Source organism: Phascolarctos cinereus, unplaced genomic scaffold (genome assembly GCF_003287225.1).
Source record: "Phascolarctos cinereus isolate Bilbo 61053 unplaced genomic scaffold, phaCin_HiC Scaffold_2;HRSCAF=192, whole genome shotgun sequence".
Lineage (NCBI taxonomy): Eukaryota > Metazoa > Chordata > Mammalia > Diprotodontia > Phascolarctidae > Phascolarctos > Phascolarctos cinereus.
In genome coordinates, this window is record NW_027555625.1 from 239,077,344 (window position 1) to 239,097,819 (window position 20,476).

General features: G+C 37.1%; 1 protein-coding gene across 1 annotated transcript in view; it reads right to left on the minus strand.

Annotated features, from left to right (window-relative positions):
- Positions 1–20,476, minus strand: part of AURKA (aurora kinase A) — a 24,404-nt gene continuing 3,928 nt past the window's right edge. Inside the window, 7 exon segments of the mRNA XM_078149877.1 lie at positions 1–774; positions 3,771–3,945; positions 5,726–5,874; positions 12,233–12,371; positions 14,051–14,242; positions 15,388–15,442; positions 16,212–16,488. Of these exon segments, the coding sequence (XP_078006003.1) occupies positions 589–774; positions 3,771–3,945; positions 5,726–5,874; positions 12,233–12,371; positions 14,051–14,242; positions 15,388–15,442; positions 16,212–16,488 (1,173 nt within the window). The 3' untranslated portion in view covers positions 1–588.

Sequence of the window (20,476 nt, forward strand, 5' to 3'; positions counted from 1 at the left end):
TGCTTTTAAACAAGTCTTTATTTAATAAATTGGTAGGACAGTCAACATTCAAACAGCATAGAAAAGAAAATCAGTGTTCGTAGAGATTTACCAGTTTTGTTCAGATTCAGACCACATGACAAAAGCCTCATCTGCCCAATAAATTAAAAAACAACACCACCACTTAGAGTTATTGGGAAGTTATTGCACTGTCCTTAAAAAGACACCAAGATGAGGACAACTGTAGTCCAACTTTCTCAGCAATTTCAACATTCTGTGTCTAGGGCACCTTAACACAGGCTCTTTGGCAGCTCCTCTGTGTCAACCTGCCTCAGAAGACTGAGCCAATAAGCAACTTTGTGTTTGCTTTTATTCCTTCAACTGTCTTACTTCAGAATGATGTTTACATATAGTTGAATTTTCTCACTTAACTCACAGAATTGAAGATTACAACTAGTGCAAGTTAAAGTACTGACGATTCAAGTTAATTTTTTTCCCCTTCAACAACCCAGACAGAAGGCAATTTCCCAAAACTATATCCCACTTCAGTAGCATTTCTTGTATGGCAACATAGTAACCTTGGCTCAAATTTCCTAGAGGGCAAGACTCTTAAGATTTTGTACTGTTTGATTCTTTGCTTTTTCGGCTGCTTGGTGATTTTGAAGAATTTGCTATGATCCAAGGATGTTCAAGGAGCTCCTTTAGTGTCAGCCTTTGGTAAGGATTATGCTTCAAAAGTCTTGAAATGAGATCCCTAGCCCCTTCTGTTACAAAGTCAGGGAATTTATATTCAACCTAGAAGAAAAACAGATCATATGAATCAACAATTCAAAGTGTAGTAATCAAAGTGATCCATTTTGCATTTTGTAATGTTCTTTGTCTCCTATTTGGTCATGAATTCTTCTGTTCACCATAAATCTGACAGGTAAACTATTCCTTGCTCTCCCACTCAGCTTACAGTATTAGCCTTTATATCTTAATCATGGAGCAATTTTGACTTCATTTTGATATATGGCGTGAGATTTTGATCTATGCCTAGTTTCTGCCATATTCTTTTCCAGTTTTCCCAGCAATTTTTGTCAAAGAGTGAGTTCTTATCCCAGAAGCTGGGGTCTCTGGGTTCATCAAATTATAGTTTACTATATTCACTGACTACTATGTCTTGCCTACTTAACGTATTCCACTGATCCACCACTCTATCTCTTAGCCAGTAGCAAGCAGTTTTGATGATTGCTGCTTTATAATACAATTTAAGATCTGGAATGGCTAGGCCACCTTCCCCTGCATTTCTTTTCATTAGTTCCCTTGATATTCTGGACCTTTTGTTATTCCAAATGAATCTTATTATTTTTCTAACTATATAAAAATTTTTTTTTGGTAATTTCATTGGTATGGGACTAAATAAGTAAATTAGCTGAGGTAGAATTGTCATTTTTATTACATTAGCTAAGCCTACCCATGAGCAACTGATGTTTTTCCAGTTGTTTAGATCTGACCTTATTTGTGTGAAAAGTGTTTTGTAATTGTGTTCATATAGTTCCTGGGTTTGTTTCGGGAGGTAGGCTCCTAAATATTTTATAATGTCTACAGTAACTTTAAATGGAATTTCTCTTTCTATCTCTTGTTGTTGGGCTCTGTTGGTAATATACAGAAATGCTGATGACTTATGTGGGTTTATTTTATAGACTGCAACTTTGCTAAAACTGTTTATTATTTCAAGTAGTTTTTTACTTGATTTTCTAGGATTCTCTAAGTATATCATCATATCATCTGCAAAGAGTGATAGCTTTGTTTCTTCTTTGCCTATTCTAATACCTTCAATTTCTTTTTCTTCTCTTATTGCTAAAGCTAACGTTTCCAGTACAATATTGAACAACAGTGGTGATAATGGACATCTCTGATTATATTAAATTGAAAAGTTTTTGCACAAACAAAGCCAATGCACACCAAGATTAGAAGGAAAGTAGAAAATTGGGAAAGAATTTTTACAACCAGTCTCTCTGATAAGGGCCTCATTTCTAAAATATATAGAGAATTAAGTCAAATTTATAAGAATATAAGTCATTCCCCAACTGATAAATGGTCAAAGGATATGAACAGGCAATTCTCAGATGAAGAAATTAAAGCCATCTATAGTCATATGAAAAAATGCTCTAAATCACTATTGATTAGAGAGATGCAAATTGAAATGGCTCTGAGGTGCCACCTCATCCCTATCAGATTGGCCAACATGTCAAAACAGGAAAATGAGAAATGTTGGAGAAGATGTGGGAAAATTGGAACACTAATGAATTGTTGGTGGAGTTGTGAAGTGATCCAACCATTTTGGAGAACAATTTGGAACTATGCCCATAGGGCTATCAAAATGTGCATACCCTTTGACCCAGCAATAGCATTTCTAGGGCTATATCCCAGAGAGATCAAACAAATGGGAAAAGGACCCACATGTACAAAAATATTTATAGCAGCTCTTTTTGTGGTGGCAATTGAGAGGATGCCCATCAATTGGGGAATGGCTGAACAAGTTGTGGTATATGAATATAATGGAATACTATTGTGCTATAAGAAATGATGAACAGGCTGACTTCAGAAAAACCTGGAAAGACTGGTATGGACTGATGCTGAGTGAAGTGAGCAGAACCAGGAGAATGTTGTACACAGTAACAGCCACATTGTGTGATAACTAGTATTGACAGACTTAACTCTTCTCAGCAATACAAGGATCTAAGACATCTCCAAAGGCCTCATGATGGAAAATGCTATCCACATCCAAAGAAAGAGCAGAAGGCAGAAGGAAAGTATATGGAAGCAAGTAAAAGAGTTGATTAAGCTGAAAAGGCAAGGTGTCACCAGGTTGTGGAAGGCCCTGAATGCTAGGCAGAGATGCCTATACTTTACTCAGAAGGTAAAAAGATATGTAGGACATGGAAAATTTGAGGAAGAGTAATGTGTTCAGATCTATATGTAAGAAAGAATAATCTATCAACAGAATATTAGCCAAAAGAAAAGTAGCAAGCCACAGAAGCAGGCTATTTTCATAATTCAGGCACATAGTGTGGTAAGAACTCCTTAGGGAGAGGGAAGTGGGAACCAGAAAAGAGGATGGATGTGAAGCAAAGTGCAGATGGAACCAAAAGAACCTACTAAGAGATTATATGATTGATCAGGGAGAGAAACAGAGACAACCCAAAGTCACACACAAAGGAGACTGAGGAAATATGATTCCCTGTACACAGAGTGAAGTCAAGAGGAAGAGTGCATAAGAAAAGGATAATCAGTAGATGGTAATGAAGGGAAAGTGAAAAGGCACAGGAACTGATTAAAAACAAAAACAAGGTACTAGAAGAGGTGCAAAAAGGAACACAGGGACATTGCAGCAGTCAAGGTAAAACCCTGATAAGGAGCATCTTTCTTCTTAGATAAGGAATGGTTTCTTGTGGGAGGCTTCTCTGCTTTGAGTGAAGTAGGTAGCTCAGACGTCAGCTGCAGAGATGGGGGGCAAAGCATGGTTGGTGAAGAGAAGAGATGAAAAAGGCTTAGGATGGTCACTGTGGGGAAGAAGATCAAGAGTCAATAATGCAAAAATAGAAAAACTGCACAGCAGCAGTGAAGGACTGGAAGAGGTGATGTACCGTGAAGTTACGGTGGTGAAAAAGATATGAAATGGAGTATTTTAAGAATACCCTATTCTTAGTAGGCTTGATTAACACCTCTTCCCCCCCCACAAAGTGAACCATATTATATAAAGAAACTACAGTTTGAGTGATGGGCTCTTTTCAGTTATGTTTTACCTTTGAAATGCTTCTGTAAGTTTCTTGATATGTTTCTGCCTCAAAAGGAGGTTTTCCAACTAGAAATTCATAGCACAGAACTCCAAGACTCCATAGATCTACTTTTTCATCATGCATCCTGCCTTCAATCATCTCAGGAGGTAAATAGTCAAGTGTGCCACAAAGAGTTGTCCTCCTACAATTGAAAGGTTAGGTTAGTAAAAAGCCCACTTGTCAGCAAGTTTTGTTTTCTTATTCATATTCATAAAATAAAGACAAAAAAACCCTTACTTACTCAATTCAAATGAGTCTGCAAGTTTCCTATTATCAAGCAAGGTTTTTCTAATTTCACACTTAAGCTGGCCCACTTGCTCCTTCAATGCTGAATACGCTTGGATTCTAATTTCTGCTCTGTTGCTAGCTAGCTGCACGATTGGTTAATCGTGTCATCTCTCTGGGCCTCATGTTCTAACCTATAAAATTAGGGAGTTAGCCTACAGTCTAGGGTTGAGAGGCTACATAGTATAAAATACAGTGGTCTAGCCTTGGAATAAGAAGACCTTAGTTCAAGTCTTGCATTTGAAACAATAGCTCTATAATCATGGGCAAATAAATCATTTAATTTCCCAGTGCAGTGGAAGGGTCTAAGACTCTATGTTAGATGAGTACCTGATAGGCATCAGTGGAAAGAGGTGTTATACTAAAGCAATTCCTATATCTGATGATGCTTCAGGTTTTCACCACACACACACACAAAAATAGGGGTCTAAGGTCACTTCCAGCCCTTATTTTATAAAAACAGTTTTTCACTTCTTGCTTTTACATACTTAATGGTTACCACTAATGATGCAGGTTAAACAGAAAAATGCAACACCATATACTCAACTTGCTTTACCACTGCTTTCCAGGCATATTTTACCTTGAAAAAGGACCCTTAAAAGGGCAAAAATTTATGTCAACTTTGTTAAAAGTTGTAAAATTCTATCCAATGGTCCACTCTTCTGGGTACTTTCACAGAGTGAAAACAGAGCCAAGGAATTCACACATCCCTTCATTTTATTTCTTATTTATTTATTTTTAATTAATTAATTTTAGTTTTAGTTTTCAACATTCACTTCAAGATTCTGAGTTCCAAATTTTCTCCCCATCTCATTCCTGCCCCCACCCCAAGATGGCATGCACTCTGAATACTCCATCCCCTAATCTGCCCTCCCTTCTATTCCCCACCCCCTTCTCTTATCTCTTTCCTCTTCAATTTTCCTGCAGGGCAGGATAGATTTCTATACCTCATTTCTTGTATATCTTATTTCCCAGTTGCATGTGAAAACAATTTTTTAAACATTTATTTTTAAAACTTTGGGTTCCAAATTTTCTCCCTTCTTCCCTCCTCACCTACCCTCATTGAGAAGGCAAGCAACTGGATTATACATCACATATCCCTACATGATTAAGAAGTTGTAGCCTATTCAACTTCAAAGTTTGACTATTTGAAGACTTTTTGCTTGTTTGAATATTGCAATGCTTGATCCTCCTGAAAAATCTATTAAGTAAGTTTTTCAAGTTAGATAATGTTCTTCCTTCTCATAGTGGTACTGGGCACATAGCTAGTACCTTAACAATTCCCCGGTATACCAAGAGCAGTATAGCACAGTGAAGAGAAATCAAACATAGGCAGGAGAAATAAGGTGGGTAATTTATAAAACTTAGGCCTCAGGAATACCTGGGTTCAAGTTCAGACTCTAATACATACTGATCACATTACTTAAACCAGGGGTGGAAAACTTGTAGCCTTGAGGCCACAGGTTCCCCAGTTCCCCACCCCCAACTTAAACATTCAGTGCCAGAGGACTACTCTCAAATCTTCAACTTCAAGGAGTCTTACCCAGTGAAATCACAGGTCTAGAACACAGACAAAACAGGAAGGGCTTGTGCCAAACAAATCAAGCTAAAGGCCCAGTTTAAAGTTACACTCTTACCTAGATGATGGAGCGTGAACTGACCAGCCAAAATCTGCAATCTTCAGCTCTCCATCTGATCCAAGTAGTAAGTTCTCTGGCTTAATGTCTCGATGAATCACCTTTTTTGAGTGGCAGTATGATAAGGCATCTGCCAGCTCTGTGATATACTAATAAAAAAGGTCAGTGGGAAAGTCAATATTTAAGTTATGTCAAGCAATTTAATTATAGAAACCTTCTAAGTGAAAGGTCAAATAGCTCAATATTTTATATTTTCACAAATCTTGAAAAAAGTGATAAAAGTCACAAAATTAACTATGAGCCTCTTGACCCAAAGTTTTGCTAATGATTTATTCATCCTTAAGTGCTATTTATTATGAAAATATACTAAGAATCATCTGATCTTTGATAAGGGAAGGGAGAGCATAAGGCAGTAATAGGAAAGGGAGAAAGAACTAGAGATTCCCCCTATTTGGAGAAATATCAACTGCCCCCAATCCATACTAGCATTTTAGCAGAGAAGGTTAACAGGCACCTTATTGACAAAGGCAGAATGGTACAGTAGAGAAGTTCACTTGGGGCTTGAAGTCTGAGGTCTACTGTCCAATTCCAGGATCTGGCACTTAGTAGTCATGTGACCTTGGGCAAGATACTTTACTTCTCTGGGGTCATTATTCTCATGTAGGAAATGAAAGTTGGATTAAATGATCTCTAAAGAGTCTTTTTCAACTCTCCTAAGAACTTCTAGGGCAGACAACAGTAATAGCACTGGTTCTAGAACTTGTCTTTTCTTTAATGCATCTACCACCATTTTTACAACACTAACTTAAAACAAAGGCCCTCTTTCTACAAATGACTCCAACACCCAGAAACTTATTTACAACAGAGAGAATCACAACATATCAATGGTTATTCTTGGATGATACACACAAAAGTTTAAATCATAAGTAAAAACTAGTCACTTTAATTTCATAAAATTGCCAGTTTTATATTTTGTTCTTTCCACCTTCAGGTAGGTGTGCTCAGGTAAATTTTAACTACAAAGAAAAAGGAACCACAGGCAATAGAAACAAGGTAAGTAATTTAGAAAATAAATAAAGCTGATAAATAAGCCTGAGTCAGTGACAAAGATTAACACTATTCCCTCCTTTCAACAAGTATTAATCTCTGTATCAGAGGTTCTTACCCGTTTGAGTGTCATGGATCCTTTTGACAGTCTGGTAAAGCCAATGGACCCCTTCTCATAATTAAGGTTTTGTTGTTTGCTTTTTAATTCATAATTGAAAGAAAGAGGGGAGGGGCGGAGCCAAGATGGCAGAGTAAAAGCAGTGACTTGCTTGAGCTCTCCCCCAAACCCCTCCAAATACTCATAAAAAGTGGCTCTAAACAAATTCTGAAGCAGCAGAACACACAAAAAGACAGAGTGAAACAAATTTCCAGCCCAAGACAACCTGGATGATTGATCAGAAAGGTGTATTGCGCCGGGTTGGGAGCGCAGCGCAGCGTGGGCGCGCAGGCCGCAGCAAACCTGGAGCCGGCCTCAGAGGACTGAATCGCGGGCAGCTGTGGAGGTTTCCCGACTCCTCAATCCACCAATGCCAAAGACAACTTAGAAGGTCAGTGGGAAAAGTCTGTTTCTGTGGGTGGTCAGAGAGGAAGGCGGGGTTTCAGCTCCATTCCCCAAGAGCGTGGCTGGGGGGGGGGGGCGCCAGCTGCTTCTCAAGCTTCCGACTCACAGACTGACGGGGAATCCAGTGGCTCATCAGAGAGGGACTACAGGGACCCGTTTGCCAGTGCTGAGGCAGGAATCTCTTGCTTTGCCCGTGTGTGGATCTGGGTCACAGTTCTGGGCAGCAGTGCTGGGGTGAGGAGGAGTGCTGGCATGGTAGAGCTTGTAGTGGTTGTGGAGAGGAACCCCTCCTCACAGTTATGGGACAGAAAGGAATACTTGTGGTCACAGGCCAGGAAAGGAGTAAACACCTTGCCCCTTATCATACCACCTTGCAAGAACTGAAAATTTACAGGTCCCTACAAGTATCTCTGAAAACAGCTACACAAACCCCTGAAGTTTGGGACAGCACACTCTCCACATTGGAAGCAGACTCTTACCTTAACAAAGAGTTTAAAACTCAAGTAATTGGCTGGGACCATGAGCAAGCAGCACAAAAAGAGTCAGACTATATTATCTTACTTTGGTGAAAAAAAAGATCAAATATACAACCAGAAGAAGACAACAAAATCAAAGCTCCTACATCCAAAGCCTCCAAGAAAAATATGAATCAGTCGCAGGCCTTGGAAGAGCTCAAAAGGGATTTTGAGAAGCAAGTAAGGGAAGTAGAGGAAAAACTGGGAAGAGAAATGAGAGTGATGCAAGAAAATCATGAAAAACAAGTCAACAGCTTGCTAAAGGAGACCAAAAAAATACTGAAGAAAATAACACCTTAAAAAACAGCCTAACCCAAATGGCAAAAGAGGTCCAAAAAGCCAATGAGGAGAAAAATGCCCTAAAAAGAAAAATTGGCCAAATGGAAAAGGAAGTCCAAAAGATTACTGAAGAAAATACTTCCTTAAAAATTAGAATAGAGCAATTGGAAGATAGTGACTTTATGAGAAATCAAGACACTGTAAAACAAATCCAAAAGAATGAAAAATTAGAAAACAATGTGAAATATCTCATTGGAAAAACAACTGACCTGGAAAATAGATCCAGGAGAGAGAATTTAAAAATTATTGGACTATCTGAAAGCCATGATCAAAAAAGAGCCTAGACATCATCTTTCAAGAAATTATCAAGGAAAACTGCCCTGATATATTAGAACCAGAGGGCAAAATAGAAATTGAAAGAATCCACAGATCTCCTCCTGAAAGAGATCCCCAAAGGAAAACTCCTAGGAATATTGTAGCCAAATTCCAGAGTTCCCAGGTCAAGGAGAAAATATTACAAGCTGCCCGAAGGAAACAATTCAAGTACTGTGGAAACACAATCAGGATAACACAAGATTTAGCAGCTTCTACATTAAAGGACCACAGGGCATGGAATATAATATTCCGGAGGGCAAAGGAGATAGGATTACAACCAAGAATCACCTACCCAGCAAAACTGAGGATAATCCTTCAGGGGAAAAAATGGTCATTCAGTGAAATAGAGGACTTTCAAGCATTCCTAATGAAAAGACCAGAGCTAAACAGAAAATTTGACTTTCAAATACAGGACTCAAGTGGAACAGGAAAGAGAAATCATAAGACACTTATTAAGATTGAACTGTTTACATTCCTGCATGGAAAGATGATATTTGTAACTCTTGAGAACTTTGTCAGTATTAGGGTAGTTGAAGGAAAAAAATTGTATATGTATATAGATAGATAGATAGAAGGCACAGGGTGAGTTGAAGATTAAGGGGTCATATCTGGAGAATAAAATTAAGGGATGAGAGAGGATGATACTCGGAGAAGAAAGGGAGAGGTAGAATGGGATAAATTATCTCACACAAAAAAAACAGAAAAGAAAAGTCTCTCACAGTGGAGGGGAAACAGGCGAAGGTGAGAGGGAATGAGGGAATCTTATTCTCATAGGATTTGGCTTAAGGAGGGAATAACATACACATTCAATTGGGTATGGAAATCTGTCTTACCCTACAGGAAAATAGGGGGAGAAGGGGACAAGAGAGCAGGGGGTGATAGAGAGGAGGGCAGATTGGGAAAGAGGGTAATCAGAAGTAAATACTTCTGAGGAGGGACAGGGTCACAAGAAAGAATAGAATAGATGGGAGGGCAGGATAGGATTAAGGGAAATAGAGTTAGTTTTTCACAACATGTCTACTAAGGAAGTGTTTTGCATAACTGCACATGTACAACCTATATTGAGTTGCTTGCCTTTTCAATGAGGGTGGGTGGGGAGGGAGGAAGGGAGAAAATTTGGAACTCAAAGTTTTAAAAACACATGTTTTTAAAAAAATGTTTTCACATGCAACTGGGAAATAAGAAATACAGGAAATGGGGTACAGAAGTCTATCCTGCTCTACAGGAAAATAGAAGGGGAAGGGGATAAGAGAAGGGAGGGGGAGAGATAGAAGAGAAGGCAGACCAGGGGAAGGGGTATTCAGAATGCATGCCATCTTGGGGTGGGGGAGGGGTGAGAAATTTAGAACTCAAAAACTTGTGGAAATGAATATTGAAAACTAAAAATAAATAAATTTATATTGAAAAAGAGAAAGAAAGAAAGAAGTGCCAAATTTCAGTTAGATATTAATGAAAATACTTAATTTTTTTTCCACTCCAAGTTCACAGACTCTCTGAAATGTATCAACAGACCCATTATTAAGAATCCCTGCTCTAATCATAGGCTTTTTGACTCTTTCAAAATACATCAGGGCCAAAATTAAAGTTGGCTGTTGCTGAGCTGTACAAAGATTAAAACATAAAAAGCTATTCCCTAACTCTACAAACTTTAAGTTGTTTCATACTGGAGAATTTCTAGGTAAAGTAGATTTTTGCCTATTCAAATTATTTCCTAAAATGATTCCATTTTGAGTAGTTGATTCAACTAAAGGAAACCTATGTGAACTGCTTCTTTGATTTTTGCTGAATTGAAAACTATACACATGAAAGTCACTAATAAAGTCCCTATAATTATTCTGTTGAAAAAGCCAATGAGGCTATTTTGTTGGATGTGGAGTCAGAGTACATAGATTCAAATTAATTGGACACAACAGCCCTCTGGTTGGTCTCTCTGCTTCAAGTCTCTCCCCACTTTAGGTCATCCTCCACTTAGCTGCCAAAGTGATCTTCCTAAGGTACAGGGCTGACCACGTGAACCCCACCTATTCAATTCAATGGCTCCTGATATCACCACCAGTATCAAATATAAATTCCTCTGTTCAACATTCAAAGTCTTTCACATCCTGGCCTTTTCATGCCTTTCCAGTCTTCTTATAACCTTACTCCTCCCACATATTCTACTATCCAATACCAATGATCTACTTACCTTTCCTCACATACTACACTTGGTTTCCCATATCTGTGCCTTTGCACTGGCTGTCCCCCATGTCTAGAATGCTCTCTCCTCCTCACCTCTACCTCTTAACCTCCTTGGGTTTCCCTTAACACTCACAACAAATCCAAAATTCTTGGTAAAAGGCCTTTCCCTGTTAGATTACCTCACATTTACACTATACATGTAAGTACATAGTTGCTTGCATGTTGTCTCACCTATTAAAATATGAATTCCTTGAAGACAGGCACTGTGTTTTTGCCTTTGTATGCCTGGCATGTAACAGAATGCCTCTTATTTATGTGATGCTTATTGACTGATTATTATTTCTATGTCCTGGGGAAAGTCACTTAAGCTCCCTGGGCTTTGATTTCTTCATATGTTAAATTTCGAGAGAAGATGGGGAAGGAGTATGAACAAGACAGACTCTGGGGTTCCTACCAGCTCTAGATCCATGATCCTGCATCTTCTATAGCAACTACTATGACCTAGTCTTAAAATCAAAACAAAACCATGATTCTCATTTAGGAAATTTGTTGTTTACTGTTCAATCGTTTTCAGTTGTGTCCAACTCTTTGTGACCCATTTGAGGTTTTCTTGGTAAACATACTAGAGTGGTTTGCCATTTCATTCTCCAGTTCATTATACAGATGAGGAAACTGAGGTAAATTGGGTCAAGTGACTTGCCCAGGGTCATGGTTAGTAAGTGTCTGAGGCCAGATTTGAGCTCAGGAGGATGAGCCTTCCTGACTCTAGACCTGGCACCTAGCTACCCAGATTTATTTGGCCTGGAAAAAAAAATCTGTAATTACACAATAGCTTGTATCATGTTAAACTGTTCTCCTTGTCACCAGAAAAGCAGAAAGAGGAGCAGTAGGCAAAAGGTCCAGAATCAGGTTTTAGGAAGTTTTTTCCTTCTCATTAGAGTTGTCCCCAAGTAGAATGAACTGCCTCAGAAAGTCCTTCATCCTCTTTGCATTGGCCATCCCCCAAGTTTAAAATTCTCTGCCCCATCCCTTCTGCCTCTTACTTCTCTGGCTTCCTTTAACACTGAACTCAAGTTCCACCTTCTCTCTTTAAGAAACCTTGCCTGGTCCTCCAGCTGAGAGGGCTTTCCCCTCATAGGTTATCTTTCATCAAGTTATTTACATTTTTTTCCCTCAATGAGAACGTACGCTCCTTGAAGGCAGGCAGTTTTTAACCTCTGTTTCTTTGTGGCTCCAGTGCTTAGCATTGTTTGACACACATTAAAGGCTTAATATTCTTGTTCAATGGAGAGGATTCCTACTGATGTACAGGTTGGACTAGATGATCTCCGAGAGCCCTTCACAACTCAAAATTCTGTGAAAATCCCATTATCACATTAAGATACACAAACTGTTTTGGTTTACCCATCTAAAATAATCTTCTTATTTGTGTAACTAAATCTAAAATGCAGAGTCTATTCTATTACAGTAAAAGTTATATTACTAAAGAACCTAAAAAGGAAAAAAAATTTAGAAACTATTTGGCCCATTGGGTAATTAGCTAAAACTTACAGTAGCTGTTCTTTGTTCATCAAACTTGGAAAGCTTTTGAAGCTCTCTATAGACTTCTCCACGAGGTGCATATTCTAGAATTAGGTAAACTCTTGTGGCATCATGAAAATAACCATATAATCTCAGAATATTAGGATGCCTGCAACAAAGAAAGAATACTTTGCAAAAAAAATGTATCAACAGTAAATGGAATCTCCATACTATTATCTTTTTCTTCCTTTTAATGTGGACACAGGATTTAGTATCCTAGTTTAGAAAAGGTAAACATTAAATTGAGAAAATACGATATATCACATTATACATTATTTTCACTACTGTGACTTTTGATACTTAAAAGTCTTATGGTAGGGAAAAAAAGGCTATGTGAAAGCTATAAGACTGCAATAGATAAGCTACCCTTAAAGAAAACTCAAATGTATTTTTTAAAAACAATTAAAAGATAGTGTACCTTTCACTACTAAAAAATATTTTTTCAATTAGCAAACTCCACCTTATCTCTCTCTTTTCCACTCATTGAAAAAACAAAAACCAATATAAATTCTGGAATCAGCCATGTCCAAAAAATATGTGTCAATCTGCACCCTGAGTCCATTACTTCTCACTCAGGAGCTGAATAGGAGTTTCATCATGAATTCTCTGGAATCCTGGTTGGTCATGGCACTAATCACAGGTCAAAGTATTTCAAAGTTGTATGGCATTACACTGTTGTGGTTCTCCTGATTCTGCTCACTTACTCTAGAGCTTATATAGTTTATATACTCTATCAGTCCTTCCAGGCTTCACTGAAATCATCCTCTTCATCATTTCTTACAAAAGTATTCTATCATATTCGTATGCCATCATTTGTTTACATTAACACAACTGATAAGTACACCCCACTCCTTTAGTTTCTAACTCTCTGACACCATAAAAAGCTGGTTTAAATATTTTTGTACATATGGGTCCTTTTCTTCTTTTTTATCTTTGGTGTGTAGACCAAAGTAGTATCACGTGGGACACAGTTCCTTCCAAATCGTTTTCCAAAATAGATGGACCAATTCACAGCTTAACCAACAGAGCATCAATGTACCCATTTTCCCACAGCCCCTTCAATATTTGTAATTTCCTTTTTTTGTCAACTTTGCCAATCTGATGGATATGAAGTGGAACCTCAGAGTTGCTTTAGTTTTAATTTTCTCTCTTAATTTGCACATGACTATTGACAATTTGGCTGAAAACTGTGCTTCTATAACCTCTGACCATTCATCAACTGGGGAATGGCTCTTATTCTTCCAAATCTGAATCAGTTCCCTGTATCTTAGAAGTGAGACCACTATCAGAGAAATTTGCTGCTAAGATTTCCCCCCTAGTTATTTGCTTCTCTTCTAATTTTAGACTGGTTTTTTTTGTGCAAAAAATTCAATTTTATGTAATCAAAATTTTCCATTTTACCTTCTATAATCCTCTCTTTGCTTTTGTCTGGTTGTGACAAAAGATCTGAAAGGTAATTTTTTCCTTCCTCCTCTAATTTGTTTGTTTCACTCTTTATGTCTAAGTCACATACCTATTTGGAGCTTATCTTGTTAAACAGTGTGAAATATTGGTCTATACCTAGCTGGTACCTGACCTTGTATTATTTACATTATCAAAAATATATTCACTTCATTTTCAGTGAATTCATAAGTCCTTTAAGTATAAATATGATTTATACATGATTTTTCAGAAATAGTGATCTAATCAATCAATGCACATCATGATTCTTAGTGAGCCCTGAATAAACCAGTACATGCAGTAATTTTCTTTATTCTACTTTTCTGACTGATACCCTAGAACACTTACCTAAGATGGGACTGTATTTCTACTTCTCGCCTCAGCTGATGTTCAACTCCTGCTTTCTCCAGTTGAGCCTTAAAAAGCACTTTAAGCGCCAGGATAAACTTGCTTTGCTTCTCTCGTGCCAAGTAAACATTTCCAAACTTTCCTTTTCCCAAAGGGCGACCAATTTCAAAGTCATCCAATGCCCACTGCCTTCTACAAAGAGTATTTAAATGTATTTAAATTTGCAGAAACAAAAGTACTTTCTTAAAAACTAAATAACTGGTATACACGTACATAATGCTTCTATATAGTCATGCCAAATAAATATGAAAAATACCACTACAATAAAGGAGGCAAACTACCTATCAACAGTGACTATCATAAACTATAAGGACTTTTAATAGTAATTGCTATTTATGAACATCAAGGAAGAAGAATTATATCCAAGTGATTCTCCCTAGCCCCCAATTACTTCTAATAATTATATTAACGTCAGAAGGTAAAAAGCCATAACTAGAGAGCTGCAAGGAGCCTTATGACAGAATTCAACCTCTAACTTTTGCAAATGAGGAGATGGTTACAGAAAGAGTAAATAACTCACCTAATGTTACACAGCCAGTTATTTACAGAATCAAGGACAAAGCTCAGAGCTAGACTTTCACAGTCCAATGTTCAACATATAATGCTAGAATTTGCCAAAGGTAACTTAAACAACTATGGCATTTAGAGCTAGAGGAAACTTAGGTGGTCATTAAATTGTTTAGCCTCCTTATTTGACAAATGAGGAAATCAAAGCCCAGAAGTTACTTAACAACAGTTATCCCATCACATCCATTTTATAGTCAAATCTTCCCAACATCTCCTGTATGTCTCTTTTGTTCCACTCACAGAACTACAACTGTAGTTCAGGCCCCAAGCACTTCTCACCTGGACTAATCGAATTCTAATTAATCCTTTTAACTGATCTCTCCCTCCTCTAATCCACCTTCCACTCCATTGCCAAGGTGTTTTTTCTAAAGATTATTTCTGACCACACTTCCCCTTCTCCCCCCTCAATAATGAACTGCAGTGGCTCTCTGTGCTTAAAAAATGCTTGTAGAGTGCCCCTCCCCAAATACACATACATATACCCTTCTCTTTATTGAAAAGAAAATAATTTTGGACCATAGCTAAATAGCTTTTTGTTAAAAGTGATACATCAATTATTTAGTTTCTTATTTCCTACATGGCCAACTATGTTTATAAACAAATTATAGTAACTGTCTTCCCCAAGTTCACTAACAGTCATTTAAAGAAAAATGGATTATCCCAACAGTACTGTGTACATTTAGCCTCAAAAATATATAAATAAGTCTTACTTTTTTGTTTCCTCGTTTTTCTGCCTTGGTGTCTCTCCCTTTCCAGGAGTGCTTGCTATTTATAAAACAATTTTTAGAAGTCAATACAGTTTAAAAAATAGTCATAGATTAAAATTTTCCCTGCTAAACATTATATGGGGAATTTCTAGGACTAATGGGAGAAATAGGAACAAATTTAGAGCCTCAGAAAAACCACTGGGAAACTACAGAGTGAAAGCCATTTTATTCTTGAATAATTAGCAATCTATAGAAGTACTATATTTCTAACTATAAGATGGAGATTTTTTAAAAAATCACTCAATTTAAGTAATTTCTAACAAGGTTACTAGGTTTTTTAGTCCATAACATATTTTTTGGGGAAGAGGAAAGGGGGAATAAAGACAAGAGAATGTTAGATACATACACACATTATATACCCCTCAAAAAACAATTCTTTGAGTGTCCACCACTTCCTTCACAACAAATTGCCACAGGGGAATATAGAAATCTAGGCTATCATGGCACACCTGTATATACAACAGTTCAGTTGTAAAAGTATACAAAGACAATTCAGTGACCATAACAGAAACATTAATGGACTTTTTATATAAAAATCATCAAGCAATGTGAAGTACAGGTAAAATGAAACAGGCAGCTATTATTCTGATGTTAGGTCACAAACTTTAAATGTAATATAAGCATTTAACTATAGTAATCTTAATATCATACTCACTCATATTAGAGAAATTTAAAAGACAGAGTCCCAAAACAAAAAACAAACTACTTTTCTACATACTAACTACAAAGGATGAAGTTATCCAAAAAGCCTCAAAAGTCTTACATACCAGACACTGGTGTTTGAGATTGCTCAGTATTTAGAGTGCTCTTTGGTGGTCTTGATGCAGGGTGAATTACAGGTGCTGGTTGTAACTTCTGTGGCTGTTGAGTCTGAATTGCTTTATGACTAGAGACATTCTTTTGTGCCTGGGAAGAAACTAGAAGAGTATTTGAAGAACATAAGACCCGCTGAGCTTGCCCACTACTTGCAGGTAACCGATTCTGAGAAGAAATCTGTTGAGTCACAGGCACACGTTTTGGACCTTCTCCAAGTGGAGTCATTGTCTTTAATAGAAAGAAAGAAAGAAAGAAAGAAAGAAAGAAAGAAAGAAAGAAAGAAAAAGAAAGAAAGAAAGAAAGAAAGAAAGGTTTAAAATTATGGCAATTAGGACAATGAGACATTTCAGGATTTTTCAGAATTTTACAAAGTTTCTGCTTTCCTGTATATAGCATGATAAAAACTAATTTTAATAATTGTCTTGTCAGGACAGGTAGTACATTATTACATCCTAAGATGTTTTCTGATTTGTTTTATAGGAGAAAGATGTTACGAGTCCTTACTTTTCCTTTCGTTGATATGAAGTATATTTAAAAACTGTGCTTCATCAAAAAACTGAGGTTCTAATTTGGTGATGTTAAAATGATGCTTCAAGTTTTCTCCAATTTATCCAGAGAAAAATGATTAGGAGTAAAACTTCTTTTGGAAATCACATAGTAACTATCATCCTTCTTGCCCTGTCTGCAGACTAGATCAATCATGGTATAGTTGAAAAAAACAAACAAAAAACCCAACATTGTCCTATGAGTTGAGAGAACTGTGCTCTGGTCCCAGCTCTGCTGTCAACTAATTAACCAGTTTTATAACCCTAGACAAGTCACTCCCAACTTAAAAACTTTATGATTCTAATTTCCTAGGTAGAAATTCAACTTCGCATACTATAAAAGTGCTGCTATCCCTGTCCTGATTTCAAGGATGAAATATACATATACATGCACATTATAAGGTGGTCACCTTTTAAAATGTAAACTAAGATTAATACTTCATTTACTTGTTTCAAAAAACATTGTCCACGCACTGCTTTTCCTCCTTTCATTGATGTAGTTTGTTCATAAGACTTTGTGCAGGGTACTTCCTCTAGCCAACATGTAAATATCATATTCCATAGAAAATGGAATTGTTTTGGGAAATCCTTAGACATCTCAAATTTACTCATATTATTTCCAGAACCATAGTAGTTGAAAACAGTCAAAATATTACTAAACGAAACAAAACAACAAAAAAACACAAACCGTATTGGGGCATGGTGGGGTGGGGCAGAGGTTACACCCCAAGTTATTCTTTTTCCCCCCCACATATAACAAACTAGAAAACATCTTTATTCATTAAGGAAAAGGAATAGCCACAAATCAGCTTATTCAAAATAATTAACAATGAGAACTAACCCCCTAGTTGGGCCTGCCCAAGCTGGATGTGCCAGAGTCTCAGAGTGAAAGCCACGGACTGGCATAATCAAGTTATTATTGAGAAGCTACTATTCTGCCCTTGGTCATATTGGTCATATTCCCCTCCCATCTGCTGACCTGAGCAAGCAATGACAAATAAAATCACTTTTGACATTTAGGAATCTGGAGATAGTTCACTTAAAATGGAATTAAGTAAGCTAAAGATCTCAAAATATAATCACTACTATGTATCATTTTGTGGCTCATGGTTTAATAACTGCTACTGGGAAAGTTTTGATGTTCTAATAATGTTTTACCTTGTTGCTAGGTCCTGAAACACTGTTTTCTTTAGATTTGTCCATGTTGCCTGGGGGGAAAAAGTTTCTTAGTCAAAGTTTAGAGACAGAAAGGATACATAAGACACATAACACATATTAATGCCTTAAAAACCCAGCTGGGGATGACAGCACACATACTTATATACATATGTGTTTTTATCTGTCTCCTTCAAGAGGGAATAAAGTAAAAGCATTTCCCCAGGAGATGAAAAGTACATTCACAGGACTAATTTTTTGTAATTTCATAATAAAAGTTAATTTTTATAGTGCATTGGCAGATTTTGAGTTTACAATGCAATTTTATAAAAAAGATGTGATCAGAACTAGTCTCCAGAGTGCTGCTCAATTTTTTCATTGATTATATGTCTTATGTAAAAACCAATACAGACCAAAGGGGGCAGGGAGAAGGCAATCATATTTAAAACATAATAAAACATATTCAAATTGTAAATGATCAAGAAAACTTTCCCTCTGTACAAGTGTTCTAATGATTCCTTCAGGCATCCTAATGTTTATAAAGTACATTTTCACTCACCTATGCCCAAGTACAATTACTCAGCACAAGGTTATCATTTCTACTAACTTGTACAGCTTCAATTTTTTCACTTTTCATTCTTACTTCACTCTAGGATTATAGACTTTACAGAGCTCAACAAGACCTTAGAGGTCTTAGAACCTTAGAACAATCCCCTCATTTTGGGGGGAGGGGGTTAGGCAATGGGCTTAAGTGACTTGCCCAGGGTCACACAGTAAGTGTCAAATGTCTGAAGCCTGACTCCAAGGCCAGCGAGTCCCCTCATTTTATAGATGATGAAACAGGCTACTACTCCTCAGGGAACAAAACAAATGGAATGGAAGCTGATATACGTTAAGTATAACTCTAGTGTGTAGGTGTGACGAGTTAGGACTTATGCACTAAAGTCAGCACATTAAATACATGTTACAGACAATAAAAGCTATAGGATTTAAGAGAAAGATCACTGTGAGCCTTTAAGTGGCTAGAGGACTCAGGTGGTCCCTGAAAAACAGACATAGATGGGGCGACAGGGAAGAATAGGGTTTGTCTTAAACTAGATGGCAGGAGCAAAGAGACACAGGTAGGAATGCCAGGACACTCTGTGGGACAATCAAGAAATTTAGACTATTCAAAACTGGACAATTCCTTCATGGGGAACATGGAAAAGACTCTCATAGTATAAGAAGGCATGGATGGGGCTGCAATCTGCATGGATACAGGTAATACTGACATCAAGGAGATGCACCAGAATAAGTTAGGCTTCAGCCAAATAGAAACATCTAACAAACAGTTAAGAGATATAAAGTTGGAACAAAAAAAGATGCAAAGAAAACTGAATAGAGGAAGAAAAACTTGGCTAGTAATGTTACACGATACAGGAAGAGAACTTCAAAGCGGGGACTGTGAACTCTTATCAAATGTTGTACAAAGGATGGATTAAGAGGTCTGAGAAAAAGACTTGGTAAATGGAGATCTCTAAGAATATAGTTCAGTACAGTGATAGGAGTGAAAGCCAAATTTTAGAGGGTTAAGGAGCAGATGAAGTAAGGTATCAGATTTAGACAATTAACTGCCAACATAGCAGTGAAAAGAAGGTAAAAGCTAAAATGGTAGATGGTGTGACATGGTCAAGTAAAGGTTTAAGACATCTAGGAGTTCTCTTTCAATTAAATAACTATTCCAGTTTTTCATCTTGGTGTGAAGATAACCCTAAGTAATCCAAAACTATGACAGGCCCTCCCAACTAAAATACTTAAGAGTAGGCTTTGCAACAGACTACGTATCCATTATCCAAGACCTAGACTAAATCCAGAGTCTTATCGTAAGCCAGTGGGAAAAGAATGAAGAGAGGGAGTTCGACTGATCAGAACAGGGCATTACTACAGTGACTGCACAAAGTAGTTCTTATTCCTCATTCAAGTGGGGAGTCCATATAGCATGTATCAGCTCAACATGTAATTTAAAAGTACCATACGTGTAAGTTCAGTAATAATTTTCAATTACATTTGTGCAATTTTTCTTATTAAAGGTTTACTATATAAGAATTCACTGTTTCCAAAACTACTTAATGGCACTGCATTTTTAAGCACCATTGCTCAAAATATAAGTATATAAAATGCTACCTCATACCCACAAGGCATGTACCTAGTACCATGTATATCTGACATTTTGTCACAGGAAATAGTCATCCTCTGACATAACGTTATGGTCCTCACATTTGTCAAGGAGTTTATGTTTTCCTAAACAGTACTTGCAAAACTGAAAGGTGACTCTATATTAACACAAATTTTACATTACTTCGGTACTTTGTAGCAAAGAGAAATTCAAACATTATCTTTAAACTGGGAACCTATTTAGTATGTGCTTAGAACAAATAACTTGCTCACTTATAAATTATTGGATTTAGGAAACCAGGGCTCTTTTAATCAATTTCCCATTGATGGAAGAGCTAAAGCTGAACTTAATAAAATATTGC